Source organism: Panulirus ornatus, chromosome 7, assembly GCF_036320965.1.
Source record: "Panulirus ornatus isolate Po-2019 chromosome 7, ASM3632096v1, whole genome shotgun sequence".
NCBI classification, from domain to species: Eukaryota; Metazoa; Arthropoda; class Malacostraca; order Decapoda; family Palinuridae; genus Panulirus; species Panulirus ornatus.
In genome coordinates this window covers 15350389-15375957 of record NC_092230.1, presented here as the reverse complement: position 1 = coordinate 15375957, position 25569 = coordinate 15350389, and the positions used below count along the sequence as shown (strand labels likewise).

Below are 25569 nucleotides of genomic sequence, written 5' to 3'. Positions count from 1 at the left end.
AAATCCACGCCCAGATATCTAAAACACTTCACTTCCTCCAGTTTTTCTCCTTTCAAACTTACCTCCCAATTGACTTGTCCCTCACCCCTACTGTACCTAATAACCTTGCTCTTATTCACACTTACTCTCAGCTTTCTTCTTTCACACACTTTACCAAACTCAGTTACCAGTTTCTGCAGTTTCTTACCCGAATCAGCCACCAGCGATGTATCATCAGCTAACAACAACTTACTCACTTCCTAAGTTATCTCATTAATAACAGACTCTCCAAAACTCTCTCCAAAACTCTTGTATTCACGTCCCTAACAACCCGCTCCATAAACAAATTAAACAACCATGGAGACATCACACACCCTTGTCGCAAACCGACATTCACCGAGAACCAATCACTTTCCTCTCTTCCTACTCGTACACATGCCTTACATCCTCGATAAAAACTTTTCACTGCTTCTAACAACTTGCCTCCCACACCATATATTCTTAATACCTTCCACAGAGCATCTCTATCAACTCTATTAAATGCCTTCTCCAGATCCATAAATGCTACATACAAATCCATTTGCTTTTCTAAGTATTTCTCACATACATTTTTCAAAGCAAAAACCTGATCCACACATCCTCTACCACTTCTGAAACCACACTGCTCTTCCCCAATCTAATGCTCTGTACATGCCTTCACCCTCTCAACCAATACCCTCCCATATAATTTCCCAGGAATACTCAACAAAGTTATACCTCTGTAATTTGAGCTCTCCCTCTTATCCCCTTTGCCTTTGTACAATGGCACTATGCAAGCATTCCGCCAATCCTCAGGCACCTCACCATGAATCATACAGACATTAAATAACATTACCAACAATTCAACAACACAGTCACCTCCTTTTTTTTAATAAATTCCACTGCAATACCATCCAAACCCGGCTTTCATCTTCCGCAAAGCTTTCACTACCTCTTCTCTGTTTACCAAATCATTCTTCCTGACACTCTCACTTTGCGCACCACCTCGACCAAAACACCCATATATCTGCCATTCTATCAAACACATTTAACAAACCTTCAAAATACTCACTCCATCTCCTTCTCACATCACCACTTCTTGTTGTCACCTCCCCATTAGCCCCCTTCAATGATGTTCCCATTTGTTCCCTTGTCTTACGCACTTTATTTAACCTCCTTCCAAAACATAGAGAGAATGCTTGTGTGAAGAGAGTGATGAGAGTAAGTGAGCTTGGAAAGGAGACTTGTGAGAGGAAGTACCAGGAGAAATTGAGTGCAGAATGGAAAAAGGTGAGAGCAAATGACGTAAGGGGAGTGGGTGAGGAATGGAATGTATTTAGGGAAGCAGTGATGGCTTGCGCAAAAGATGCTTGTGGTATGAGAAGCGTGGGAGGTGGAGAGATTAGAAACGGTAGTGAGTGGTGGGATGAAGTAAGATTGTTAGTGAAAGAGAAGAGATAATTGGACGATTTTTGCAGGGATATAGTGCAAATAACTGGAAGATGTATAAATGAAAGAGGCAGAAGGTCATGAGAAAGGTGCAAGAGGTGAAAAAGAGGGCAAATGAGAGTTGCGGTGAGAGAGTATCGTAAAATTTTCGGGAGAATAAAAAGATGTTTTGGAAGGAGGTAAATAAAGTGCGTAAAACAAGAGAACAAAAGGGAACATCAGTGAACGGCGCAAATGGGGAGGTAATAACAAGTAGGAATGAAGTGAGATGGAGTGAATATTTTGAAGGTTTGCTGAATGTGTTTGATGATAGAGTGGCAGACACAGGGTGTTTTGGTCGAGGTGGTGTGCGAAGTGAGAGGGTCAAGGAGAATGGTTTGGTAAACAGAGAAGAGGTAATGAAAGCTTTGCGGAGGATGAAAGCCGGCAAGGCGAAGGGTTTGGATGGTATTGCAGTGGAATTTATTAAAAAAGTGGGTGACTGTGTTGTTGACCGGTTGGTGAGGATATTCATTGTATTTATGGCTCATGGTGAAGCGCCTGAGGATTGGCGGAATGCATGCATAGTGCCATTGTACAAAGGCAAAGGGGATAAAGGTGAGTGTTCAAATTACAGAGGTATAAATTTGTTAAGAATTCCTGGGAAATTATATGGGAGGTTATTGATTGAGAGGGTCAAGGCATGTACAGAGCATCAGATTGGGAAAGAGCAGTGCGGTTTCAGAAGTGGTAGAGGATCAGGTGTTTGCTTTGAAGAATGTATGTGAGAAATTCTTAGAAAAACAGATGGATTTGTACGTAGCATTTATGGACCTGGAGAAAGCATATGATAGAGTTGATAGAGATGCTTTGTGGAAGGTCTTACTAGTATATGGTGTGGGAGGTAAGTTGCTAGAAGCATTGAAAAGTTTTTATCGAGGATGTAAGGCATGTGTACGAGTAGGAAGAGAGGAAAGTGATTGGTTCTCAATGAAAGTCGGTTTGCGGCAGGGGTGTGTCATGTCTCCATGGTTGTTTAATTTGTTTATGGATAGGGTTGTTAGGGAGGTGAATGCAAGAGTTTTAGAAAGAGGGGCAAGTATGTAGTCTGTTGTGGATGAGAGGGCTTGGGAAGTGAGTCAGTTGCTGTTCGCTAATGATACATTGCTGGTGGCTGATTCGGGTGACAAACTGGAGAAGCTGATGAATGAGTTTGGTAAAGTGTGTGAAAGAAGAAAGGTGAGAGTAGGTGTGAATAAGAGCAAGGTTATTAGGTTCAGTAGGGTTGAGGGACAAGTCAAATGGGAGGTAAGTTTAAATGGAAAAAAATGGAGGAAGTGAAGTGTTTTAGATATCTGGGAGTGGATTTAGCAGCGAAACCACAGCTCCCTTTCCACATCCAGGCCCCACAAAACTTTCCATGGTCTACCTCAGACGCTTCATATGCACTGGTTCAATCCATTGGCAGCACGTCGACCCCAGTATACCACATCGTTCCAATTCACTCTATTCCTTGCACGCCTTTTACCCTCCTGCATGTTCAGGCCCCGATCACACAAAATCCTTTTCACTCCATCTTTCCACCTCCAATTTGGTCTCCCACTTCTCGTTCCCTCCACCTCTGACACATATATCCTCTTGGTCAATCTTTCCTCACTCATTCTCTCCATGTGACCAGACCATTTCAAAACACCCTCTTCTGCTTTCTCAACCACACTCTTTTTATTACCACACATCTCTCTTACTCTTTATTTACTTAATCAATCAAACCACCTCACACCACATATTGTCCTCAAACATTTCATTTCCAGCACATCCACCCTCCTCCGCACAACTCTATCTATAGCCACACTCTTTTTATTACCACACATCTCTCTTACTCTTTATTTACTTAATCAATCAAACCACCTCACACCACATATTGTCCTCAAACATTTCATTTCCAGCACATCCACCCTCCTCCGCACAACTCTATCTATAGCCCACGCCTTGCAACCATATAACATTGTCGGAACTACTATTCCTTCAAACATACCCATTTATACTTTCCGAGATAACGTTCTCGCCTTCCACACATTTTTCAACTCTCCCAGAACTTTCGCCCCCTCCCCAACCCTATGACCCTCTTCCACTTCCATGGTTCCATCCGCAGCCAAATCCACTCCCAGATATCTAAAACACTTTACTTCCAGTTTTTCTCCATTCAAAAGTACCTCCCAATTGACTTGTCAATCAACCCTACTGTACCTAATAACCTTGCTCTTATTCACACCTACTCTCACCTTTCTTTTTTTACACGCTTTACCAAACTCAGTCACCAGCTTCTGCAGTTTCTCACCCGAATCAGCCACCAGCAATGTATCATCAGCGAATAACAACTGACTCATTTCCCAAGCTCTCTCATCCACAACAGACTGCATACTTGCCTATCTCTCCAAAACTCTTGCATTCACCTCCCTAACAACCCCATCCATAAACAAATTAAACAATCATGGAGACATCACGCACCACTGCCGCAAACCGACATTCACTGAGAACCAGTCACTTCCGTCTCTTCCTACTCGTACACCTGCCTTACATCCTCGATAAAAACTTTTCATTGCCTCTAACAACTTGCCTCCCACACCATATATTCTTAATACCTTCCACGGAACATCTCTATCAACTCTATTACATTCCTTCTCCAGATCCATAAATGCTACATACAAATCCATTTGCTTTACTAAGTATTTCTCATACATTCTTCAAAGCAAACACCTGATCCACACATCCTCTACCACTTCTGAAGCCACACTGCTCTTCCCCAATCTGATGTTCTGTACATGCCTTCACCCTCTCAATCAATACCTTCCCATATAATTTCCCAGGAATACTCAACAAACTTATACCTCTGTGATTTAAGCACTCACCTTTATCCCTTTGCAATGGCAATATGCAAGCATTCCGCCAATCCTCAGGCACTTCACCATGAGTCATACATACATTGAATAACTTTACCAACCAGTCAACAACACAGTTATCCCCTTTTTTAATAATTTCCACTGCAATACCATCCAAACCCGCTGCCTTGCCGGCTTTCATCTTCTGCAAAGCTTTTACTACCTCTTCTATGTTTACCAAATCATTCTTGCTAAACCTCTCACTTTGCACACCACCTCGACCAAAACACCCTATATCTGCCACTCTATCATATATTGGAAGAGATCACAATTGAGCACGTGATCAACTAAATTCCTTTCTTAACCACAGGGAAATGAAATACGATAAGTTCCCAAGTGCACTTTCGTGTAATGATCACATTATCCAGGGAGATACAAGAAAGACATATTACAGTCAGTTGATATACAACGATGAGGTGAAGTGGCTAGGACGCCATTTGGTAAACAAGTGACTACCCGAGTGGAGGTCGGGTGCGTTCAAGTCTGGCAATATGCCTACCATACGATTTATCATACGAACAAGAAAGGGAACTGCTTACAAATTTTATCAACAATACAGCTATCCAATTTGTTTAGACCTTCTTTAATAATGATGCTACAATTCTTTGTGTATCTGATAATAGAAGATTCAATGATATATCTCGTAGTACAAGAGTTGAGTTAATAAATGAGATGGCATTACCTCAGACGATACAATGATCATATTTCTAACATGATCAAACAAGCATTTGATTCTTGTCCCGTTCTTATACTATATTTATGTTGCTTAACTCTAACAGACAGATCCTTAAGAGTCTGCCCAACATAAAACTTATCACTTTTTTTACATGGTACTCTATAAACGCACCCTGGAGAACTTTCTGGTGAGTTCCTGATTAAGATATTCTTTATGGTATCGTTGCTACTGCAGGTAACATTTACATCAACGGCTTTAAGGAACATGAAAATAACGTAAAAAGAATAACTTAAAATCAGTACTAAAAGAAAGAACTAAAAGGTTCTTGGTGTCAAGGGGAGGTTTGGCTTAACTTTATAAGATTAATTCTTTGCCAGCTTAAGAGATTTATCAATGAATGGTCTAGGATACTTTAACTTAGATCCAGTAGAATACATCTTCTAAAACTCATCATCAATAAACTCCGGACTGCATGTACGTAATGCCCTAAAGAACAGACTGGAGTGATGATAAGTCAACTCTGTCATGTGGAGCTGAGTAATAATGGATATATGAGCATACATTGGTAGGTTTTTCTGTATATGGATCATGCATTCCAAAAATGGTAACATACCATTATTTTCAATTTCTACAGTAAAGTTGATGGAAGGTATTCACCTGTTAAGGGAGAAATGTTTGTAAATTTTCATTTGTTGGCCAAACACAAAGAACATCATCTACATACCTAAGCCAAATTGCATTAGAAGGTAAGATATCATTATGTAACTTTGTTTCAAAGAGTTCCATATAAAGATTACTCAACACCACAGAATAAAATTACCATTCCAGTCTATGTTCATTAGGGCATTACACATATGCAGTCCAGAGTTTATTGATGTTGAGTTTGAGAAGATACATTCAATTAGATCTAAGTTAAAGTATCCTAGATCACTCATTGATAAATCTCTTAAGCTGGCAAAGAATTCATTTTATAGAGTTAAACCCAAACCTCCCCTTGACACCAAGAACCTTTTAGTTCTCCCTTTAATAATAATTTTACTTTGCTTCCCACGTTGCTTATATCCTTTGATGTAAATGTTGCCTTCAGCAACAATAATACTATAAAGAATATCTTAATCAGGAACTCACCAGAAAGTTCTGCAGGGTGCGTTTATAGAGTACCATGTAAAAATTGTGGTAAGTTTTATATTGGGCAGACTGGTAAGGATCTTTCTGTTAGACTTAAGCAACATAAATACAGTATAAGAACAGGACAAGAATCAAATGCCTCGTTTAATCATGTAAAAAAATTATGATCATTACACTGACTGAAGAAATGCCATCTCAGTTATCAACTCTAACTCCAGTACCAGGAGAAAAATCATCGAATCTTCTGTCACTAAATATACAAAAAATTGCAACATTAAATTTGTAAACAGTTCCCTTTCTTGTCCACATGATAAATTGTATGATACACATGTTGCCAGACTTGAACGCACCCGACCTCCACTCGGGTAGTCACTTGTTTACCAAATAGCGTCCTAACTACGTCTCTTCGTTGTATATCAACTGAGGATGCGATAATTACACGAAAGTGCACTTGGGAACTTATCGTCTTTCATTTCCCCTTGGCTAAGAAAGAAATATAAATAAATAAATAAATATATATATACATATATATATTCCTATGAGTCCACGGGGAAAACGAAACACGAAAAGTTCCCAAGTGCACTTTCGTGTAATTATCGCATCATCAGTTGGGAACTTTTCGTGTTTCATTTTCCCCGTGGACTCATAGGAATATCTTGATCACGCGCAAAATTGTGATCCTTTCCAATATATATATATATATATATATATATATATATATATATATATATATATATATATATATATATATATATATATATATATATTTCTTTTCTTTCAAACCATTCGCCACTTCCCGCGTTAGCGAGGTAGTGTTAAGAACAGAGGACTGGGCCTTTGAGGGAATACCCTCACCTGGCCCCCTTCTCTGTTCCTTCTTCTGGGAAAAAAAAAAAAAAAACAGACGAAGAATGGCACATACACTCATAAACACACATAAACACCTACATATGCACATATACATACATATACATATCAACATTTACACATATGCATAAATAAACATATCAACATATACACATATGCAAACATATACACATATCAACATATACACATATCAACATATACACATATACATACAAATACATACACATACACAGACATATACATACATACATACATATGTACATGTTCATATTTGCTTGTCTTCATTCATCCTGGCGAACCCCGTCCCACAGGAAACAGCATCGCTACCCCCTGCTTCGGAGAGGTAGCGCCGAGAAAGGCCACATTTGTTCACAGTCAGTCTCAAGCTGCCATGTGTAATGCACCAAAACCATGGCTTCCTTTCCACATCCAGGCCCCACAGACCTTTCCACATCCAGGCCCCGCAGACCTTTCCACATCCAGGCCCCGCAGACCTTTCCACATCCAGGCCCCACAGACCTTTCCACATCCAGGCCCCGCAGACCTTTCCACATCCAGGCCCCGCTGACCTTTCCACATCCAGGCCCCGCAGACCTTTCCACATCCAGGCCCCACAGACCTTTCCACGGTGTATCCCAGACGTTTTACATACCCTGGTTCAGTCCACTGACAGGACGTCGACCCCCGTACATCACATCATTCTAATTAACTCTATCCCTAGCACGCCTCTCACCCTCCTGTATGTTCAGGCCCTGATCGCTCAAAATCTTTTTCAGTCCATCCTTCCACCTCCAATTTGGTCTCCCACTTCTTGTTCCCTCCACCTCTGACACATAAATCCTCTTTGTCAATCTTTCCTCATTCATTCCATCCATACGTCCAAACCATTTCAACGCATCCTCTTCTGCTCTCTCAACCACACTCTTTTTATTTCCACACATCTCTCTTACCCCTTCATTGCTTACTCGATCAAACCACCTCACACCACACACTGTCCTCAAACATCTCATTGCCAACACAACCACCCTACTCCGCACAACCCTATCTATAGCTCATGCCTCACAAAAATATAACATTGTTGGAACTACTATTCCTTCAAACATACACAAGATAACGTTCTCTCCTTCCACACATTCTTCATCGCTCCCAGAACCTTCGCCCCCAGAATCCTCGCCCCTTCCCCAACCCTGTGACTCACTTCCGCTTCCATGGTTCCATTCGCTGCCAAGTCCACTCCCAGATATGTAAATCACTTCACTTTCTCCGATTTTTCCCCATTCAAACTTATATCTCAAGTAACTTGTCCCTCAACCCTACTGAACTGAATATCCTTGCTCTTATTCACATTTACTCACAGATTTCTCCTTTAACACAGTTTTCCAAACTCAGTAACCACCTTCTGCAGTTTATCACGCGAATCAGCCACCAGAGATGTATCATCAGCGAACAACAACTGACTCACTTCCCAAGCCCTCTCATCCTCAACAGACTGCGCACTTGCCCCTCTCTCCAAAACATTTGCATTTACCTCCCTAACCTCCCCATCCATAAACAAAGTAAACAACCATGGGGACATCACACACCCCTGACGCAGACTGACCTTCACTGGGAACCAATCACTTTCCTCGCTTCCTACTCGTGCACATGCCTTACATCCTTGGCAAAATCTCTTCACTGGTTTTAGCAGCTTACCTCCGACACCATATACTCTTAAGACCTTCCACAAAGCATCTCTATCAACCCTGTCATATTCCTTGTCCAGATCCATAAATGCTACATACAAATCTATCTGTTTTTCTTAGTTTTTCTCACATACACATTCTTCAAAGCAAACACCTGATCCACACATCCTCTACCACTTCTGAAACCACACTGCTCCTCCCCAATCTGATGCTCTGTACATGCCTTCACCCTCTCAATCAATGCCCTCCCATACAATTTCCCAGGAATACTCAACAAACTTATGCCTCTGTAGTTTGAACACTCATCTTTATCATCTGTCTTTGTACAATGGAACTATGCATACATTCCGCCAATTCTAAGATGCTTCACCATGATCCATGCATACATTGAATATCTATACCAACCAATCAACAACACAGTCACACCCTTTCTTAATACATGCTACTGAAATACCATCCAAACCTACCGCCTTGCTGGATTTCATCTTCCGCAAAGCTTTTACTACCTCTTCTCTCCTAACTAAAGCATTCTCGCTGACCCCTCTCACTTCGCACACCATCCCGACCAAAACATCCTACATCTGCCACTCTATCATCAAACACATTCAACAAACCTTCAAAATACTCACTCCATCTGCTTACTTCATCAGTACGTGTTATTACTTCCCATTGTCCCCTTCACCTATGTTTTCATTTGTTCTCTTCTCTTATGCACGTTATTCACCTCCTTCCAAAACATCTTTTTATTTTCTAAATTTGATGATACTCTCTCACCCCAACCTTCATTTGCCCTCTTTTTCAGCCCTTGCACCTTCATCTTGACCTCCTGCCGCTTTCTTTTATACATCTCAAAGTCATTTGCACTCTTTCCAGTAAGTATCGTCCAAGTGCCTCTATCTTCTCTTTCACTAACAACTTTGCTTCTTCATCCCACGACTCACTACCATTTCTAATCTGCCCTTCTACCGCCTTTCTCTCATGCCACAAGCAGCTTTTGCACAAGCCATCACTGCTTCCCTAAATACATCCCATTCCTCACCCACTCCCCTCACATCATTTGCTCTTACCTTTTGCCATTCTACGCTCAATCTCTCCTGGTAATTCCTCACACAAGTCTCCTTTCCAAGCTCACAAAGATTTTCTGGGAATCCAAAAAGGCAATAACCCAAAAAGAAAATATACCGTTATCTATCCTGTAATTGTTTGACACAATAATGATATCAAATTCGTGGCTGTTGAAACGTGTCTCATTTCCATGAAACTTCCATTGTCCTGCCCTACGGGGAAAATCATTTTATTATAATCATTATTATTATTATTGCCATTGTACAAAGGCAAAGGGGATAAGAGTGAGTGCTCAAATTACAGAGGTATAAGTTTGTTGAGTATTCCTGGTAAATTATATGGGAGGGTATTGATTGAGAGGGTGAAGGCATGTACAGAGCATCAGATTGGGGAAGAGCAGTGTGGTTTCAGAAGTGGTAGAGGATGTGTGGATCAGGTGTTTGCTTTGAAGAATGTATGTGAGAAATACTTAGAAAAGCAAATGGATTTGTATGTAGCATTTATGGATCTGGAGAAGGCATATGATAGAGTTGACAGAGATGCTCTGTGGAAGTTATTAAGAATATATGGTGTGGGAGGAAAGTTGTTAGAAGCAGTGAAAAGTTTTTATCGAGGATGTAAGGCATGTGTACGTGTAGGAAGAGAGGAAAGTGACTGGTTCTCAGTGAATGTAGGTTTGCGGCAGGGCTGTGTGATGTCTCCATGGTTGTTTAATTTGTTTATGGATGGGGTTGTTAGGGAGGTGAATGCAAGAGTTTTGGAAAGAGGGGCAAGTATGAAGTCTGTTGGGGATGAGAGAGCTTGGGAAGTGAGTCAGTTGTTGTTCGCTGATGATACAGCGCTGGTGGCTGATTCATGTGAGAAACTGCAGAAGCTGGTGACTGAGTTTGGTAAAGTGTGTGGAGGAAGAAAGTTAAGAGTAAATGTGAATAAAAGCAAGGTTATTAGGTACAGTAGGGTTGAGGGTCAAGTCAATTGGGAGGTGAGTTTGAATGGAGAAAAACTGGAGGAAGTGAAGTGTTTTAGATATCTGGGAGTGGATCTGGCAGCGGATGGAACCATGGAAGCGGAAGTGGATCATAGGGTGGGGGAGGGGGCGAAAATTCTGGGAGCCTTGAAGAATGTGTGGAAGTCGAGAACATTATCTCGGAAAGCAAAAATGGGTATGTTTGAAGGAATAGTGGTTCCAACAATGTTGTATGGTTGCGAGGCGTGGGCTATGGATAGAGTTGTGCGCAGGAGGATGGATGTGCTGGAAATGAGATGTTTGAGGACAATGTGTGGTGTGAGGTGGTTTGATCGAGTAAGTAACGTAAGGGTGAGAGAGATGTGTGGAAATAAAAAGAGCGTGGTTGAGAGAGCAGAAGAGGGTGTTTTGAAATGGTTTGGGCACATGGAGAGAATGAGTGAGGAAAGATTGACCAAGAGGATATATGTGTCGGAGGTGGAGGGAACGAGGAGAAGAGGGAGACCAAATTGGAGGTGGAAAGATGGAGTGAAAAAGATTTTGTGTGATCGGGGCCTGAACATGCAGGAGGGTGAAAGGAGGGCAAGGAATAGAGTGAATTGGAGCGATGTGGTATACAGGGGTTGACGTGCTGTCAGTGGATTAAATCGGGGCATGTGAAGCGTCTGGGGTAAACCATGGAAAGCTGTGTAGGTATGTATATTTGCGTGTGTGGACGTATGTATATACATGTGTATGGGGGTGGGTTGGGCCATTTCTTTCGTCTGTTTCCTTGCGCTACCTCGCAAACGCGGGAGACAGCGACAAAGCAAAAAAAAAAAAAAAAAAATTATTATTATCATTATTATTATTATCATTATTATCATTATTATCATTATTATTATTATTATCATTATTATTATTATTATTACTATTATTATTACTATTATTATCATTATTATTATACTTTGTCGCTGTCTCCCCCGTTAGCGAGGTGACGCAAGGAAACAGACGAAAGAATGGCCCAACCCACCCACATACAAATGTATATACATACACGTCCAGACACGCACATATACATACTTATACATTTCAACGTATACATGTATACAAATACACAGACATATACATATACACACATGTACATAATTCATACTTGCTGCCCTTATTCATTCCCGTCGCCACCCCGCCACACATGAAATAACAACCCCCTCCCCCCGCACGAGCGCGAGGTAGCGCTAGGAAAAGACAACAAAGACCACATTCGTTCACACTCAGTCTCTAGCTGTCATGTGTAATGCACCGAAACCACAGCTCCCATTCCACATCCAGGCCCCACATCCAGGCTATAAAAGAAAAAGTGTGTTGTTTATGTCCTTGACTCCACACCACGTCATCAACCACCCACTCAGGTAACGCGAACCATCATCATCATCATCATCATCATCAAGACCAGACTATATTTGATCTTGGGTCATGAAGACCAATAGCAATACTTGGCAAGCTGCTGCGTCACATGATTACTGTGTGGCCATCGGCAACTCAAGGGTGGGCCGTTTTGATACCTGCTTCTTTCCCTACACGTCGAAGCTTTGAAACCCTCTACCTTCTCATGTCTTTCCCCATAGCTATGACTTGACACATTTCAAAATACAGGTCGTTCACATTCTCAAAATTTCGTAAACACATTACCTTGTCTATTCTTTTTCCGTTTCACAATTCTCTGTGTATTCTAATTAAGGCCCGGCCATGATGTGGACTTTTGTCTGTGACTGGAACCTTGAACATAAAAAAAAAAAGAAGAAAACTTCCATTTTACTTTTAAAAGATGTACAAACTTCTTTTTACAGAATGAGAAAAGAAAGTTTAATAACATTCTTATATACGACGAAATGGAACTTAACCGTTCTCTTACAGGACGCCACAGAAAATGGCAACATTAATTCTGTTTTCCCCCCACAGGACGGGGGTGAGAGCGAGCTTCCCCCTGGCCCACACCAGAGGAACAAGAATCACACCAATAACTCCATCATTTTCTTTTCACTCTCGCTCTCCATCTTCGCTCTGGTCGGCATCATCGCCTTCGTCAGGAGATGTGTCAGGTCAGTGCTGGGGCAGGGGGCAAGTCGAATGTGAGGTGCTGGGGGAGGGGAGGGGGGAAGTGCCATGTGAGGGGGAGGGAGAGTGCATTGTGAGAGGAGGGGAAGAGTGAAATGTGAGGGGAGGGGAAGAGTGCCATGTGAGAGGAGGGGGAGAGTGCCATGTGAGAGGAGGGGGAGAGTGCCATGTAAGGAGAGAGGAAGAGACAAGAGCAGAGAGAGATAAATTTCGCAGGTGTTATTTACTGTACATATCCTGGGTCACACCTGTCACCTAAGGCTGAACACACAATCCTGGCTCACACCTATCATCCATGGCTGGACACAGAAGCCAGGCTTAAACCTTTCATCCACGGCTGGATACAGAAACCTAGCTTACACCTGTCATCCATGGCTGGACACAGAAGCTTAGCTCACACCTGTCATCCATGGCTGGACATAGAAACCTTGCTCACACCTGTCATCCATGGCTGGATAAAGAAACCTAGCTTACACCTGTCATCCATGGCTGGACACAGAAACCTTGCTCACACCTGTCATCCATGGCTGGACACAGAAACCTAGCTCACACATGTCATCCATGGCTGGACACATAAGTTTAGCTCACACCTGTCATCCATGGCTGGACACAGAAACCTCGCTCACACCTGTCATCCATGGCTGGACACAGAAGCCTAGCTCACACCTGTCATCCATGGCTGGATACAGAAGCCTAGCTCACACCATTCATCCATGGCTGGACACAGAAGCCTAGCTCACACCTGTCATCCATGGCTGGACACATAGGTTTAGCTCACACCTGTCATCCATGGCTGGATACAGAAGCCTAGCTCACATCTGACATCCATGGCTGGACACAGAAACCTAGCTCACACCTGTCATCCATGGCTGGACACAGAAGCCTAGCTCACACCTGTCATCCATGGCTGGACACAGAAGCCTAGCTCACACCTGTCATCCATGGCTGGACACATAAGTTTAGCTCACATCTGTCATCCATGTCATCCATGGCTGGACACATAAGTTTAGCTCACACCTGTCATCCATGGCTGGACACATAAGTTTAGCTCACATCTGTCATCCATGTCATCCATGGCTGGACACAGAAGCCTAGCTCACACCTTTCATCCATGGCTGGACACAGAAACCTAGCTCACACCTGTCATCCATGGCTGGACACAGAAGCCTTGCTCACACCTGTCATCCATGGCTGGACACATAAGTTTAGCTCACATCTGTCATCCATGTCATCCATGGCTGGACACATAAGTTTAGCTCACATCTGTCATCCATGTCATCCATGGCTGGACACAGAAACCTTGCTCACACCTGTCATCCATGGCTGGACACAGAAACCTACCTCACACCTGTCATCCATGGCTGGACACAGAAGCCTAGCTCACACCTGTCATCCATGGCTGGACACATAAGTTTAGCTCACACCTGTCATCCATGGCTGGACACAGAAGCCTAGCTCACACCTGTCATCCATGGCTGGACACAGAAGCCTAGCTCACACCTGTCATCCATGACTGGACACATAAGTTTAGCTCACACCTGTCATCCATGGCTGGACACATAAGTTTAGCTCACTTCTGTCATCCATGGCGGGACACAGAAGCCTTGCTCACACCTGTCATCCATGGCTGGACACAGAAACCTAGCTCACACCTTTCATCCAAGGCGGGACACAGAAACCTAGCTCACACCTGTCATCCATGGCTGGACACATAAGTTTAGCTCACTTCTGTCATCCATGTCATCCATGGCTGGACACATAAGTTTAGCTCACACCTGTCATCCATGGCTGGACACAGAAACCTAGCTCACACCTTTCATCCATGGCTGGACCCATAAGTTTAGCTCACTTCTGTCATCCATGTCATCCATGGCTGGACACAGAAGCCTTGCTCACACCTGTCCTCCATGGCTGGACAGAGAAACCTAGCTCACACTTTCATCCATGGCTGGACACAGAAACCTAGCTCACACCTGTCATCCATGGCTGGACACATAGGTTTAGCTCACATCTGTCATCCATGTCATCCATGGCTGGACACAGAAGCCTTGTTCACACCTGTCATCCATGGCTGGACACAGAAACCTAGCTCACACCTTTCATCCATGGCTGGACACATAGGTTTAGCTCACATCTGTCATCCATGGCTGGACACAGAAGCCTAGCTCACACCTATCATCCATGGCTGGACACATAAGTTTAGCTCACACCTGTCATCCACGGCTGGACACAGAAGCCTAGCTCACACCTGTCATCCATGGCTGGACACAGAAACCTAGCTCACACCTGTCATCCATGGCTGGACACATAAGTTTAGCTCACACCTGTCATCCATGTCATCTATGGCTGGACACAGAAGCCTTGCTCACACCTGTCATCCATGGCTGGACACAGAAACCTAGCTCACACCTTTCATCCATGGCTGGACACAGAAACCTAGCTCACACCTGTCATCCATGGCTGGACACAGAAACCTTGCTCACACCTGTCATCCATGGCTGGACACATAAGTTTAGCTCACATCTGTCATCCATGTCATCCATGGCTGGACACATAAGTTTAGCTCACATCTGTCATCCATGGCATCCATGGCTGGACACAGAAACCTTGCTCACACCTGTCATCCATGGCTGGACACAGAAACCTAGCTCACACCTGTCATCCATGGCTGGACACATGAGCTTAGCTCACACCTGTCATCCATGGCTGGACACAGAAGCCTAGCTCACACCTGTCATCCATGGCTGGACACATAAGTTTAGCTCACACCTGTCATCCATGGCTGGACACAGAAGCCTAGCTCACACATGTCATCCATGGCTGGACACAGAAGCCTAGCTCACACCTGTCATCCATGGCTGGACACAGAAGCCTAGCTCACACCTGTCATCCATGGCTGGACACATAAGTTTAGCTCACTTCTGTCATCCATGTCATCTATGGCTGGACACAGAAGCCTTGCTCACATCTGTCATCCATGGCTGGATTCAGAAACCTAGCTCACACCTGTCATCCATGGCTGGACACATAAGTTTAGCTCACACCTGTCATCCATGGCTGGACACAGAAACCTCGCTCACACCTGTCATCCATGGCTGGACACAGAAGCCTAGCTCACACCTGTCATCCATGGCTGGATACAGAAGCCTAGCTTACACCTTTCATCCATGGCTGGACAGAGGCCTAGCTCACACCTGTCATCCATGGCTGGACACATAAGTTTAGCTCACACCTGTCATCCATGGCCGGACACAGAAGCCTTGCTCACACCTGTCATCCATGGCTGGATTCAGAAACCTAGCTCACACCTGTCATCCATGGCTGGACACATAAGTTTAGCTCACACCTGTCATCCATGGCTGGACACAGAAGCCTAGCTCACATCTGACATCCATGGCTGGACACAGAAACCTAGCTCACACCTGTCATCCATGGCTGGACACAGAAGCCTAGCTCACACCTGTCATCCATGGCTGGACACAGAAGCCTAGCTCACACCTGTCATCCATGGCTGGACACATAAGTTTAGCTCACACCTGTCATCCATGGATGGACACAGAAGCCTAGCTCACACCTGTCATCCATGGCTGAACACAGAAGCCTAGCTCACACCTGTCATCCATGGCTGGACACGGAAACCTAGCTCACACCTGTCATCCATGGCTGGACACATAAGTTTAGCTCACTTCTGTCATCCATGTCATCCATGGCTGGACACAGAAGCCTTGCTCACACCTGTCATCCATGGCTGGACACAGAAACCTACCTCACACCTTTCATCCATGGCTGGACACAGAAACCTAGCTCACACCTGTCATCCATGGCTGGACACATAAGTTTAGCTCGCTTCTGTCATCCATGTCATCCATGGCTGGACACATAAGTTTAGCTCACACCTGTCATCCATGGCTGGACACAGAAACCTAGCTCACACCTTTCATCCATGGCTGGACAGATAAGTTTAGCTCACTTCTGTCATCCATGTCATCCATGGCTGGACACAGAAGCCTTGCTCACACCTGTCATCCATGGCTGGACAGAGAAACCTAGCTCACACCTTTCATCCATGGCTGGACACAGAAACCTAGCTCACACATGTCATCCATGGCTGGACACATAGGTTTAGCTCACATCAGTCATCCATGTCATCCATGGCTGGACACAGAAGCCTTGTTCACATCTGTCATCCATGGTTGGACACAGAAACCTAGCTCACACCTTTCATCCATGGCTGGACACATAAGTTTAGCTCACATCTGTCGTCCATGTCATCCATGGCTGGACACAGAAGCCTAGCTCTCACCTGTCATCCATTGCTGGACACATAAGTTTAGCTCACACCTGTCATCCATGGCTGGACACAGAAGCCTAGCTCACACCTGTCATCCATGGCTGGACACAGAAACCTAGCTCACACCTGTCATCCATGGATGGACACATAAGTTTAGCTCACACCTGTCATCCATGTCATCTATGGCTGCACACAGAAGCCTTGCTCACACCTGTCATCCATGGCTGGACACAGAAACCTAGCTCACACCTGTCATCCATGGCTGGACACATAAGTTTAGCTCACATCTGTCATCCATGTCATCCATGGCTGGACACAGAAGCCTAGCTCACACCTGTCATCCATGGCTGGACACATAAGTTTAGCTCACACCTGTCATCCATGGCTGGACACAGAAGCCTTGCTCACACCTGTCATCCATGGCTGGACACATAAGTTTAGCTCACACCTGTCATCCATGGCTGGACACAGAAACCTAGCTCACACCTGTCATCCATGGCTGGACACAGAAACCTTGCTCACACCTGTCATCCATGGCTGGATACAGAAACCTAGCTCACACCTGTCATCCATGGCTGGACACAGAAACCTTGCTCACACCTGTCATCCATGGCTGGACACATAAGTTTAGCTCACACCTGTCATCCATGGCTGGACACAGAAGCCTTGCTCACACCTGTCATCCATGACTGGACACATAAGTTTAGCTCACACCTGTCATCCATGGCTGGACACAGAAACCTAGCTCACACCTGTCATCCATGGCTGGACACAGAAACCTTGCTCACACCTGTCATCCATGGCTGGATACAGAAACCTAGCTCACACCTGTCATCCATGGCTGGACACAGAAACCTTGTTCACACCTGTCATCCATGGCTGGACACAGAAACCTAGCTCACACCTTTCATCCATGGCTGGACACATAAGTTTAGCTCACACCTGTCATCCATGGCTGGACACAGAAACCTAGCTCACACCTTTCATCCATGGCTGGACACATAAGTTTAGCTCACATCTGTCATCCATGTCATCCATGGCTGGACACAGAAGCCTTGCTCACACCTGTCATCCATGGCTGGACACAGAAACCTAGCTCACACCTTTCATCCATGGCTGGACACAGAAACCTAGCTCACACCTGTCATCCATGGCTGGACACATAAGTTTAGCTCACATCTGTCATCCATGTCATCCATGGCTGACACAGAAGCCTTGTTCACACCTGTCATCCATGGCTGGACACAGAAACCTAGCTCACACCTTTCATCCATGGCTGGACACATAAGTTTAGCTCACATCTGTCATCCATGGCTGGACACAGAAGCCTAGCTCACACCTGTCATCCATGGCTGGACACATAAGTTTCGCTCACACCTGTCATCCATGGCTGGACACAGAAGCCTAGCTCACACCTGTCATCCATGGCTGGACACAGAAAACCTAGCTCACCTGTCATTCCATGGCTGGACACAGAAACCTTGCTCACACCTGTCATCCATGCTGGAACAGAACCTCTAGCTCACACTGTCATCCATGGCTGGACACATAATTTAGCTCACACCTGTCATCCATGGCTGGACACAAACTTAGCTCACACCTGTCATCCATGGCTGGACACAGAACCTAGCTCACACCTGTCATCCATGCTGGACACAGAATCTAGCTCACACCTGTCATCCATGGCTGGACACAGAACTAGCTCACACCTGTCATCATGGCTGGACACAGAACTTGCTCACACCTGTCATCCATGGCTGGATACAGAAACCTAGCTCACACCTGTCATCCATGGCTGGACACATAAGTTTAGCTCACACCTGTCATCCATTGCTGGACACAGAAGCCTAGCTCACATCTGTCATCCATGGCTGGACACAGAAGCCTAGCTCACACCTGTCATCCATGGCTGAACACAGAAGCCTAGCTCACACCTGTCATCCATGGCTGGATACAGAAACCTAGCTCACACCTTTCATCCATGGCTGGACACAGAAACCTAGCTCACACCTGTCATCCATGGCTGGACACAGAAACCTAGCTCACACCTGTCATCCATGGCTGGACACATAAGTTTAGCTCACATCTGTCGTCCATGTCATCCATGGCTGGACACAGAAGCCTAGCTCACACCTGTCATCCATGGCTGGATACAGAAACCTAGCTCACACCTGTCATCCATGGCTGGACACATAGGTTTAGCTCACATCTGTCATCCATGTCATCCATGGCTGGACACAGAAGCCTTGCTCACACCTGTCATCCATGGCTGGACACATAAGTTTAGCTCACACCTGTCATCCATGGCTGGACACAGAAACCTAACTCACACCTATCATCCATGGCTGGACACAGAAACCTTGCTCACACCTGTCATCCATGGCTGGATACAGAAACTACTCACACTGCTCATCCATGGCTGGAAACATAAGTTTAGCTCACACCTGTCATCGCCATGCTGGACACGATAAGTTTGATCACACCTGTCATCCATCGGCGCAACTGAAACACAGAAAGCACATAGCTCACCACCTGTCTTAATTAATCTGTCCTTCCTTCAAGATGAAGCGTGTGTATGGGGTCTCAACATAAACCCAATTGTGACAAATTGATTGGTTGTTCCATACATTACTTTTGTGCGAAGTTTATTAGGTATGACACATAATATATAATACAAGCATTATCTTAAGACGTTGAATTAGGAATACATCCATCGTAAGACACAGGTACGAGGAGAAGGTACAATTTTTTTTTTAAAACTAAAGTTTCATTTCGTTAATTCTGATGAACCTTTACTGTGATACACGAGTTGTGTCGCCAGGCCAATCCACCAGGGTACCGATCCCTCGCATACACATCGTGGCATAATGCGAGTGTGCATCCACGAGACAAAGTAACAACATACATCAGGGAAAAACAGGATGTAAATAAACATCTGGCCTACAGAACTATACTTAACCCCACACTCTCTGTACATCAGGTTTAGATCAGTAAAAGAAACTTATTCCAGATTACCAACAACAAGCACTTACGAGGTTACGCATCATGTCCCACAATCTGAAATTAAAGCCAAGGAGACGAAGCAGGATATGTGCAGCACATGCACTAGTGCTGCTGTACAGACACGAGGACGTGTTGTGTTGTTAGCAGACCTTGTCTGTCTCAGTCAGTTCACGAGTGTGAACGACTTGATGGATCACACTGGCAGTGCAAAAAGAATTACGTGATTATGATGAGTTGAAGTTGTATGTATAAGTGTTGTATCTATGTTATGGTTGTCTGCTCTTATTAACGAAAACTCAAGTATGTTGGAGCTTAAGTGTAAAGATTATTGTCTGGACCAAACGTTACGGTACAATGTGTTTGCCAACTGTGTTATTTTACTATTATTTTTGTCAGTAAACTAAGTAACTGCTATGTTTGTGTGTGTGTGTGTGTGTGTGCGTGTGTGTGTGTGTGTTGTTGTTGTTGTGGTGCTGCTCATACTTACACTTGTCTCTCACCTGGTGCAGGTGTCCTCCCGCCCACGACCTGGGTAACGAGCGTGAGACGCGAGGTAAGCCTCCCTCCCCACTCCCTGTGCTGTACAGCATCGTCTCAGACGACCCCATGTACGAGACCTCCGTCAACAACTCCCCGTGTCCGTCCCACAACGCACTTTACGACGCCACCGTCACCACGGCCGCCGACACCCCCAGCGCCACCACCCCTAACGGTGGAACGCCCAACTACATGACGCCCAACTCTACCACGCCCACGGGTCTCTCGCCCAGCACTGTCCTGCGTCATGCCGTAACGCCCGCCTCCTTCCCCAAGGACCCCATCACCTACGCCATCACCAGCACCACATCCGACGTCATCAACATCGCCACCAACAACGCCTTCGCCAAGTACCTCACCAACAGCATCTCCGACCCCACCAGCATCGACACCAACAACACCTACACCACCAACAGCACCAGCACTACTCAGTTCTGATCACCAGCCCTCACGCTCGTAATGGATCACTCGGAAAGAAAATGATGATCAGGTCAATTGACTGGAAGAAACTGTAGCGTGATCCCTCTGACCACGACAGTACGAACCTTCGCCATGAAGGAGGGAGTCTCAGTGTCTTACTGTCGTGCTCCAGGGCCGTACTGTCGTGCTCCAGGGCCGTACTGTCGTTGCTCCAGGGCCGTACTGTCGTGCTCCAGGGCCATACTGTCGCGCTCAAAGGGTTGTGTTCAGGTTGTATGGCCACGCAAACAGTCAACAGCTCTCAAAACCATCAGCAGACAGGGCCAATCTTGATGCGGTCATGTTTGTAGTGGATGTTAAGTATTTTGTCATAAGGACGACCTGGCAGTCTAACGAGAGCCACAGAATCCATTACAACACACACACACACAAAAATATGGTATAAAGGCAATGGTATCCTCCACCACCTCACAACACTACTACGATACCATGTGTGACCATAAGCTCTGGTCTGGTCATACAACTGCTGATGAATATCTTGGTTAATGTCCACATGACTGTGTTGGGTCAGACTACGACCAGCTGACCATGTCCCTCGCACCATCTTCCATACAATTGTTCTGTCGTCCAGAGCCACAGGTGTCCAGCCCTCCCTCCATGTGTTCCTACCAGCCAACCGACAGTCGCCCTCACACCTGAGTGCACTTAACTTTGTTTTCAATACTCACTCGCTAGAATTAGTATCATCAGAAAATAAAGTGTGTTGTTGTTTTCATGTTTTTCGACCATGGAAGTTACTTTATCCAGAATCCGTGAAAACACGAATTATATGTATAAATAAATGATACCTGATACATACACAAATACATATGTGTGTGTGTGTGTGTGTGTGTGTGTGTGTGTGTGTGTGTGTGTGTGTGTGTGTGTGTGTGGGTGTGGGTGTGTGTGGGTGTGTGTGTCCCCACATACAGTGATATATATATATATATATATATATATATATATATATATATATATATATATATATATATATATATATATATATATATATATATATATATTCCTGAGTCCACGGGGAAAATGAAACACGATAAGTGCCTAAGTGCACTTTCGTGTAATAATCACATCATCAGGGGAGGCACAAGAGAGAAATATAACAGTCAGTTGATATACAACGAAGAGACGTTTTATATCAACTGACTGTTATATTTCTCTCTTGTGTCTCCCCTGATGATGTGACTATTACACGAAAGTGCACTTGGGCACTTATCGTGTTTCATTTTCCCCGTGGACTCATAGGAATATACTTGATCACGCGCAAAATTGTGATCCTTTCCAATATATATATATATATATATATATATATATATATATGAATAAAGTGCATATGAACGCGCACCTTCGCAGAACATACAAATCTCCAACAGCCAGGATCGAACCCGGGACCCTTGTGCCACAAGCGGGAATGCTACCGCTAGGCTATGGGCCCATACTGTGACCTCTTTATACATATATGCGGGCTGGTTGGGTAGTTGGGTTACGGCCTATCAAACTGCCAGGGTTATTAAGGGTGTCCCGTCAAGCTACAGCCACTACTACTTTCATCACCTTCAGGTGTTGAAGATAATTGTACGACCACATACGTACACTCTCTTATGTTCAGTATGTAGCCCTTGTAAATACGCAGAAAAGACAATACTCCTTAAGAGCTAAATTACTGGTCATTAAACAGGTGCATTATGCACTTACGTGTGAGTTTAACACTGTACTGTAGCGAGCCTTCAAATGTGGCGAAGCTTGGCAAGGAGTTGGCTACGATGCGGTCCAATGAACTTGTGTTCTTGGGAAGAGCCGGACGCTAAGGTTAATGTAACCAATGATAACTTTATCTGAGAAAACGATGAGGTAAAGTTGTAATAAATCAATTCAAAATTCATCCAAATCATCAATACACAGACATATTGAAACTAACTATGTTAAGGATTTTGGTTTCATCATCCTCCGTCATGCACGACCATCATATCTAACGTGATCATACGCTCTGCCACAGTATAACCATCCATCAGTATATGGCGCCCAAAGCCAAAATCATAGTGACCCAGGTCTTGGGGAAACACGGATATGTAGACCTTTATAAGGACGAACTTTATGACAGTTCATTTACTTATTAACCGACACCTCATTTCACTCTTATTATTAAGAGTATAATTATCGCTAATGTTAACAGCCTTTTATTATATCTATATCATTGTTCTTTTTCGTGCCGTGTCCCTTCCACATAATATATGTAGGACAATTCAGTCTGAGAATTTAGTTTTCAGTTTCTCATACATGTATGGAATCCTAGTCAGTATAGAGGCGAGGCGCTAGAGAGAAAACAAACTGTGTGGTAATCAGGAGTAGATCTGGTTCACAAGCTTCACGTCTATAATGATCATAACTATTGAGTGATGTTAGGTGTGGGGGTTGACGTAGGGGAGCTCATTATGGCAAGAACCCTCAACATTCACCTCAACCAAAAAGGTCTATATTCAGAAAAAAGTTTTCTTCACATGGATTTTTTTTTTTTTTTTTTTACAATTCTTAGACAAAAAAAAAAATCCATAATATCAGTGACTGTAATATGGGCAGCGTGTATATATATATATATATATATATATATATATATATATATATATATATATATATATATATATATCATTTATCATACTTTGTCGCTGTCTCCCGCGTTAGCGAGGTAGCGCAAGGACACAGACGAAAGAATGGCCCAATCCACCCACATACACATGTATATACATACACGTCCACACACGCACATATACATACCTATACATTTCAACGCATACATATATATACATACAGACATATACATATACACACATATACATAATTCATACTGTCTGCCTTTATTCATTCCGTCGCCACCCCGCCACACATGAAATGACAACCCCCTCCCCCCGCATGTACGCGTGGCAGCGCTAGGAAAAGACAACAAAGGCCACATTCGTTCATACTCAGTCTCTAGCTGTCACGTATAATGCACCGAAACCACAGCTACCTTTCTACACCCAGGCCCCACAAAACTTTTCATGGTTTACCCCAGACGCTTCACATGTCCTGGTTTAATCCATTGACAGCACGTCGACCCCGGTATACCACATCGTTCCAATTCACTCTATTCCTTGCACGCCTTTCACCCTCCTACATGTTCAGGCCCCGATCGCTTAAAATCTTTTCCACTCCATCCTTCCACCTCCAATTTGGTCTCCCACTTCTCGTTCCCTCCACCTCTGACACATATATCCTCTTTGTCAATCTTTCCTCACTCATTCACTCCAGGTGACCAAACCATTTCAATACACCCTCTTCTGATCTCTCAACCACACTCTTCTTATTACCACACATCTCTCTTACCCTTTAATTACTTACTCGATCAAACCACCTCACACCACATATTGTCCTCAAACATCTCATTTCCAACACATCCACCCTCCTCCGCACAACCCTATCTATTATAGCCCACGCCTCGCAACCATATAACACTGTTGGAACCACTATTCCTTCAAACATACCCATTTTTGCTTTACTGATCCATACAAGGTACTAAGTCATGCCATCCAGGAAGTCATCATAATTGAACAATGCAAATGATAATGATAATAATATATAATAATAATAATAATAATGATAATAATAATAATAATAATAATAATAATAATAATAATAATAATAATAATATGCAAATAAATGAATAAATAAGTAGATAAAAAAAAAAGAATACGTGCTTATCAGGCACAAAGAAGGTAACAAGGGCATACCGCCTACGTATGTATACATATACAGTATGTAACACTCATGAGGAAACCTTAGTTGTACTTCCAGTGAGCTGATGAAATACTGAAAAAAAAATGTGAATTCAATATGTAGGATATCCTAACTAGCCTTGACAAAGAAACACAGACACATAAACAAACTTTTTCAAAATATACTGCAACATAATTTTTACTTTTCTATGTTGTAAAGAATGGTTTGGATTCTGGATTAATAGCCATTCGCTATTGATGGCCAATAAATCCAACAATATACATACATATCTATCTGTGTACGGTGCGCAGTCTGGTCAAATGGCAAGCAGTCGTTGATAAACTTTAAATCCAAAACTTAATAGCCTAACACAGACAAACAGAGAGTTATATCACGCAACCATCACGACATATTTCATGAGTATTATATGAACGAGATACGAGCAATTATGGATGAGTAAATGTTTACCACAGCAATTATACTTTCAGCAATACGCAATGAATGTAGGATATTTATTATGATTCAAGATTTCAGATTCACTTATGATTTAATGGTGACTATGCAAACAATGTTAGTATCTGAAAGACATGAAACCAAGCCGAGGGAAGTTGATCATCTTATATATGCCTCCACCACTAAGTCTCTGGCGTATAGCACAGTATTAACCC

At 43.8% G+C, this 25569-nt stretch overlaps 1 protein-coding gene across 1 annotated transcript in view; it reads left to right on the top strand.

Moving 5' to 3' along the window:
- The window catches only part of LOC139749429 (uncharacterized), a 497430-nt gene extending 475417 nt beyond the window's left edge, over positions 1-22013 (top strand). The window contains exons 4-5 of the mRNA XM_071663274.1: positions 12691-12830; positions 20650-22013. Coding sequence (XP_071519375.1) covers positions 12691-12830; positions 20650-21115 — 606 coding nt within the window. The 3' untranslated portion in view covers positions 21116-22013. The remainder of the gene's footprint in view (positions 1-12690; positions 12831-20649) is intronic.
- Positions 22014-25569: the final 3556 nt, after the last annotated feature.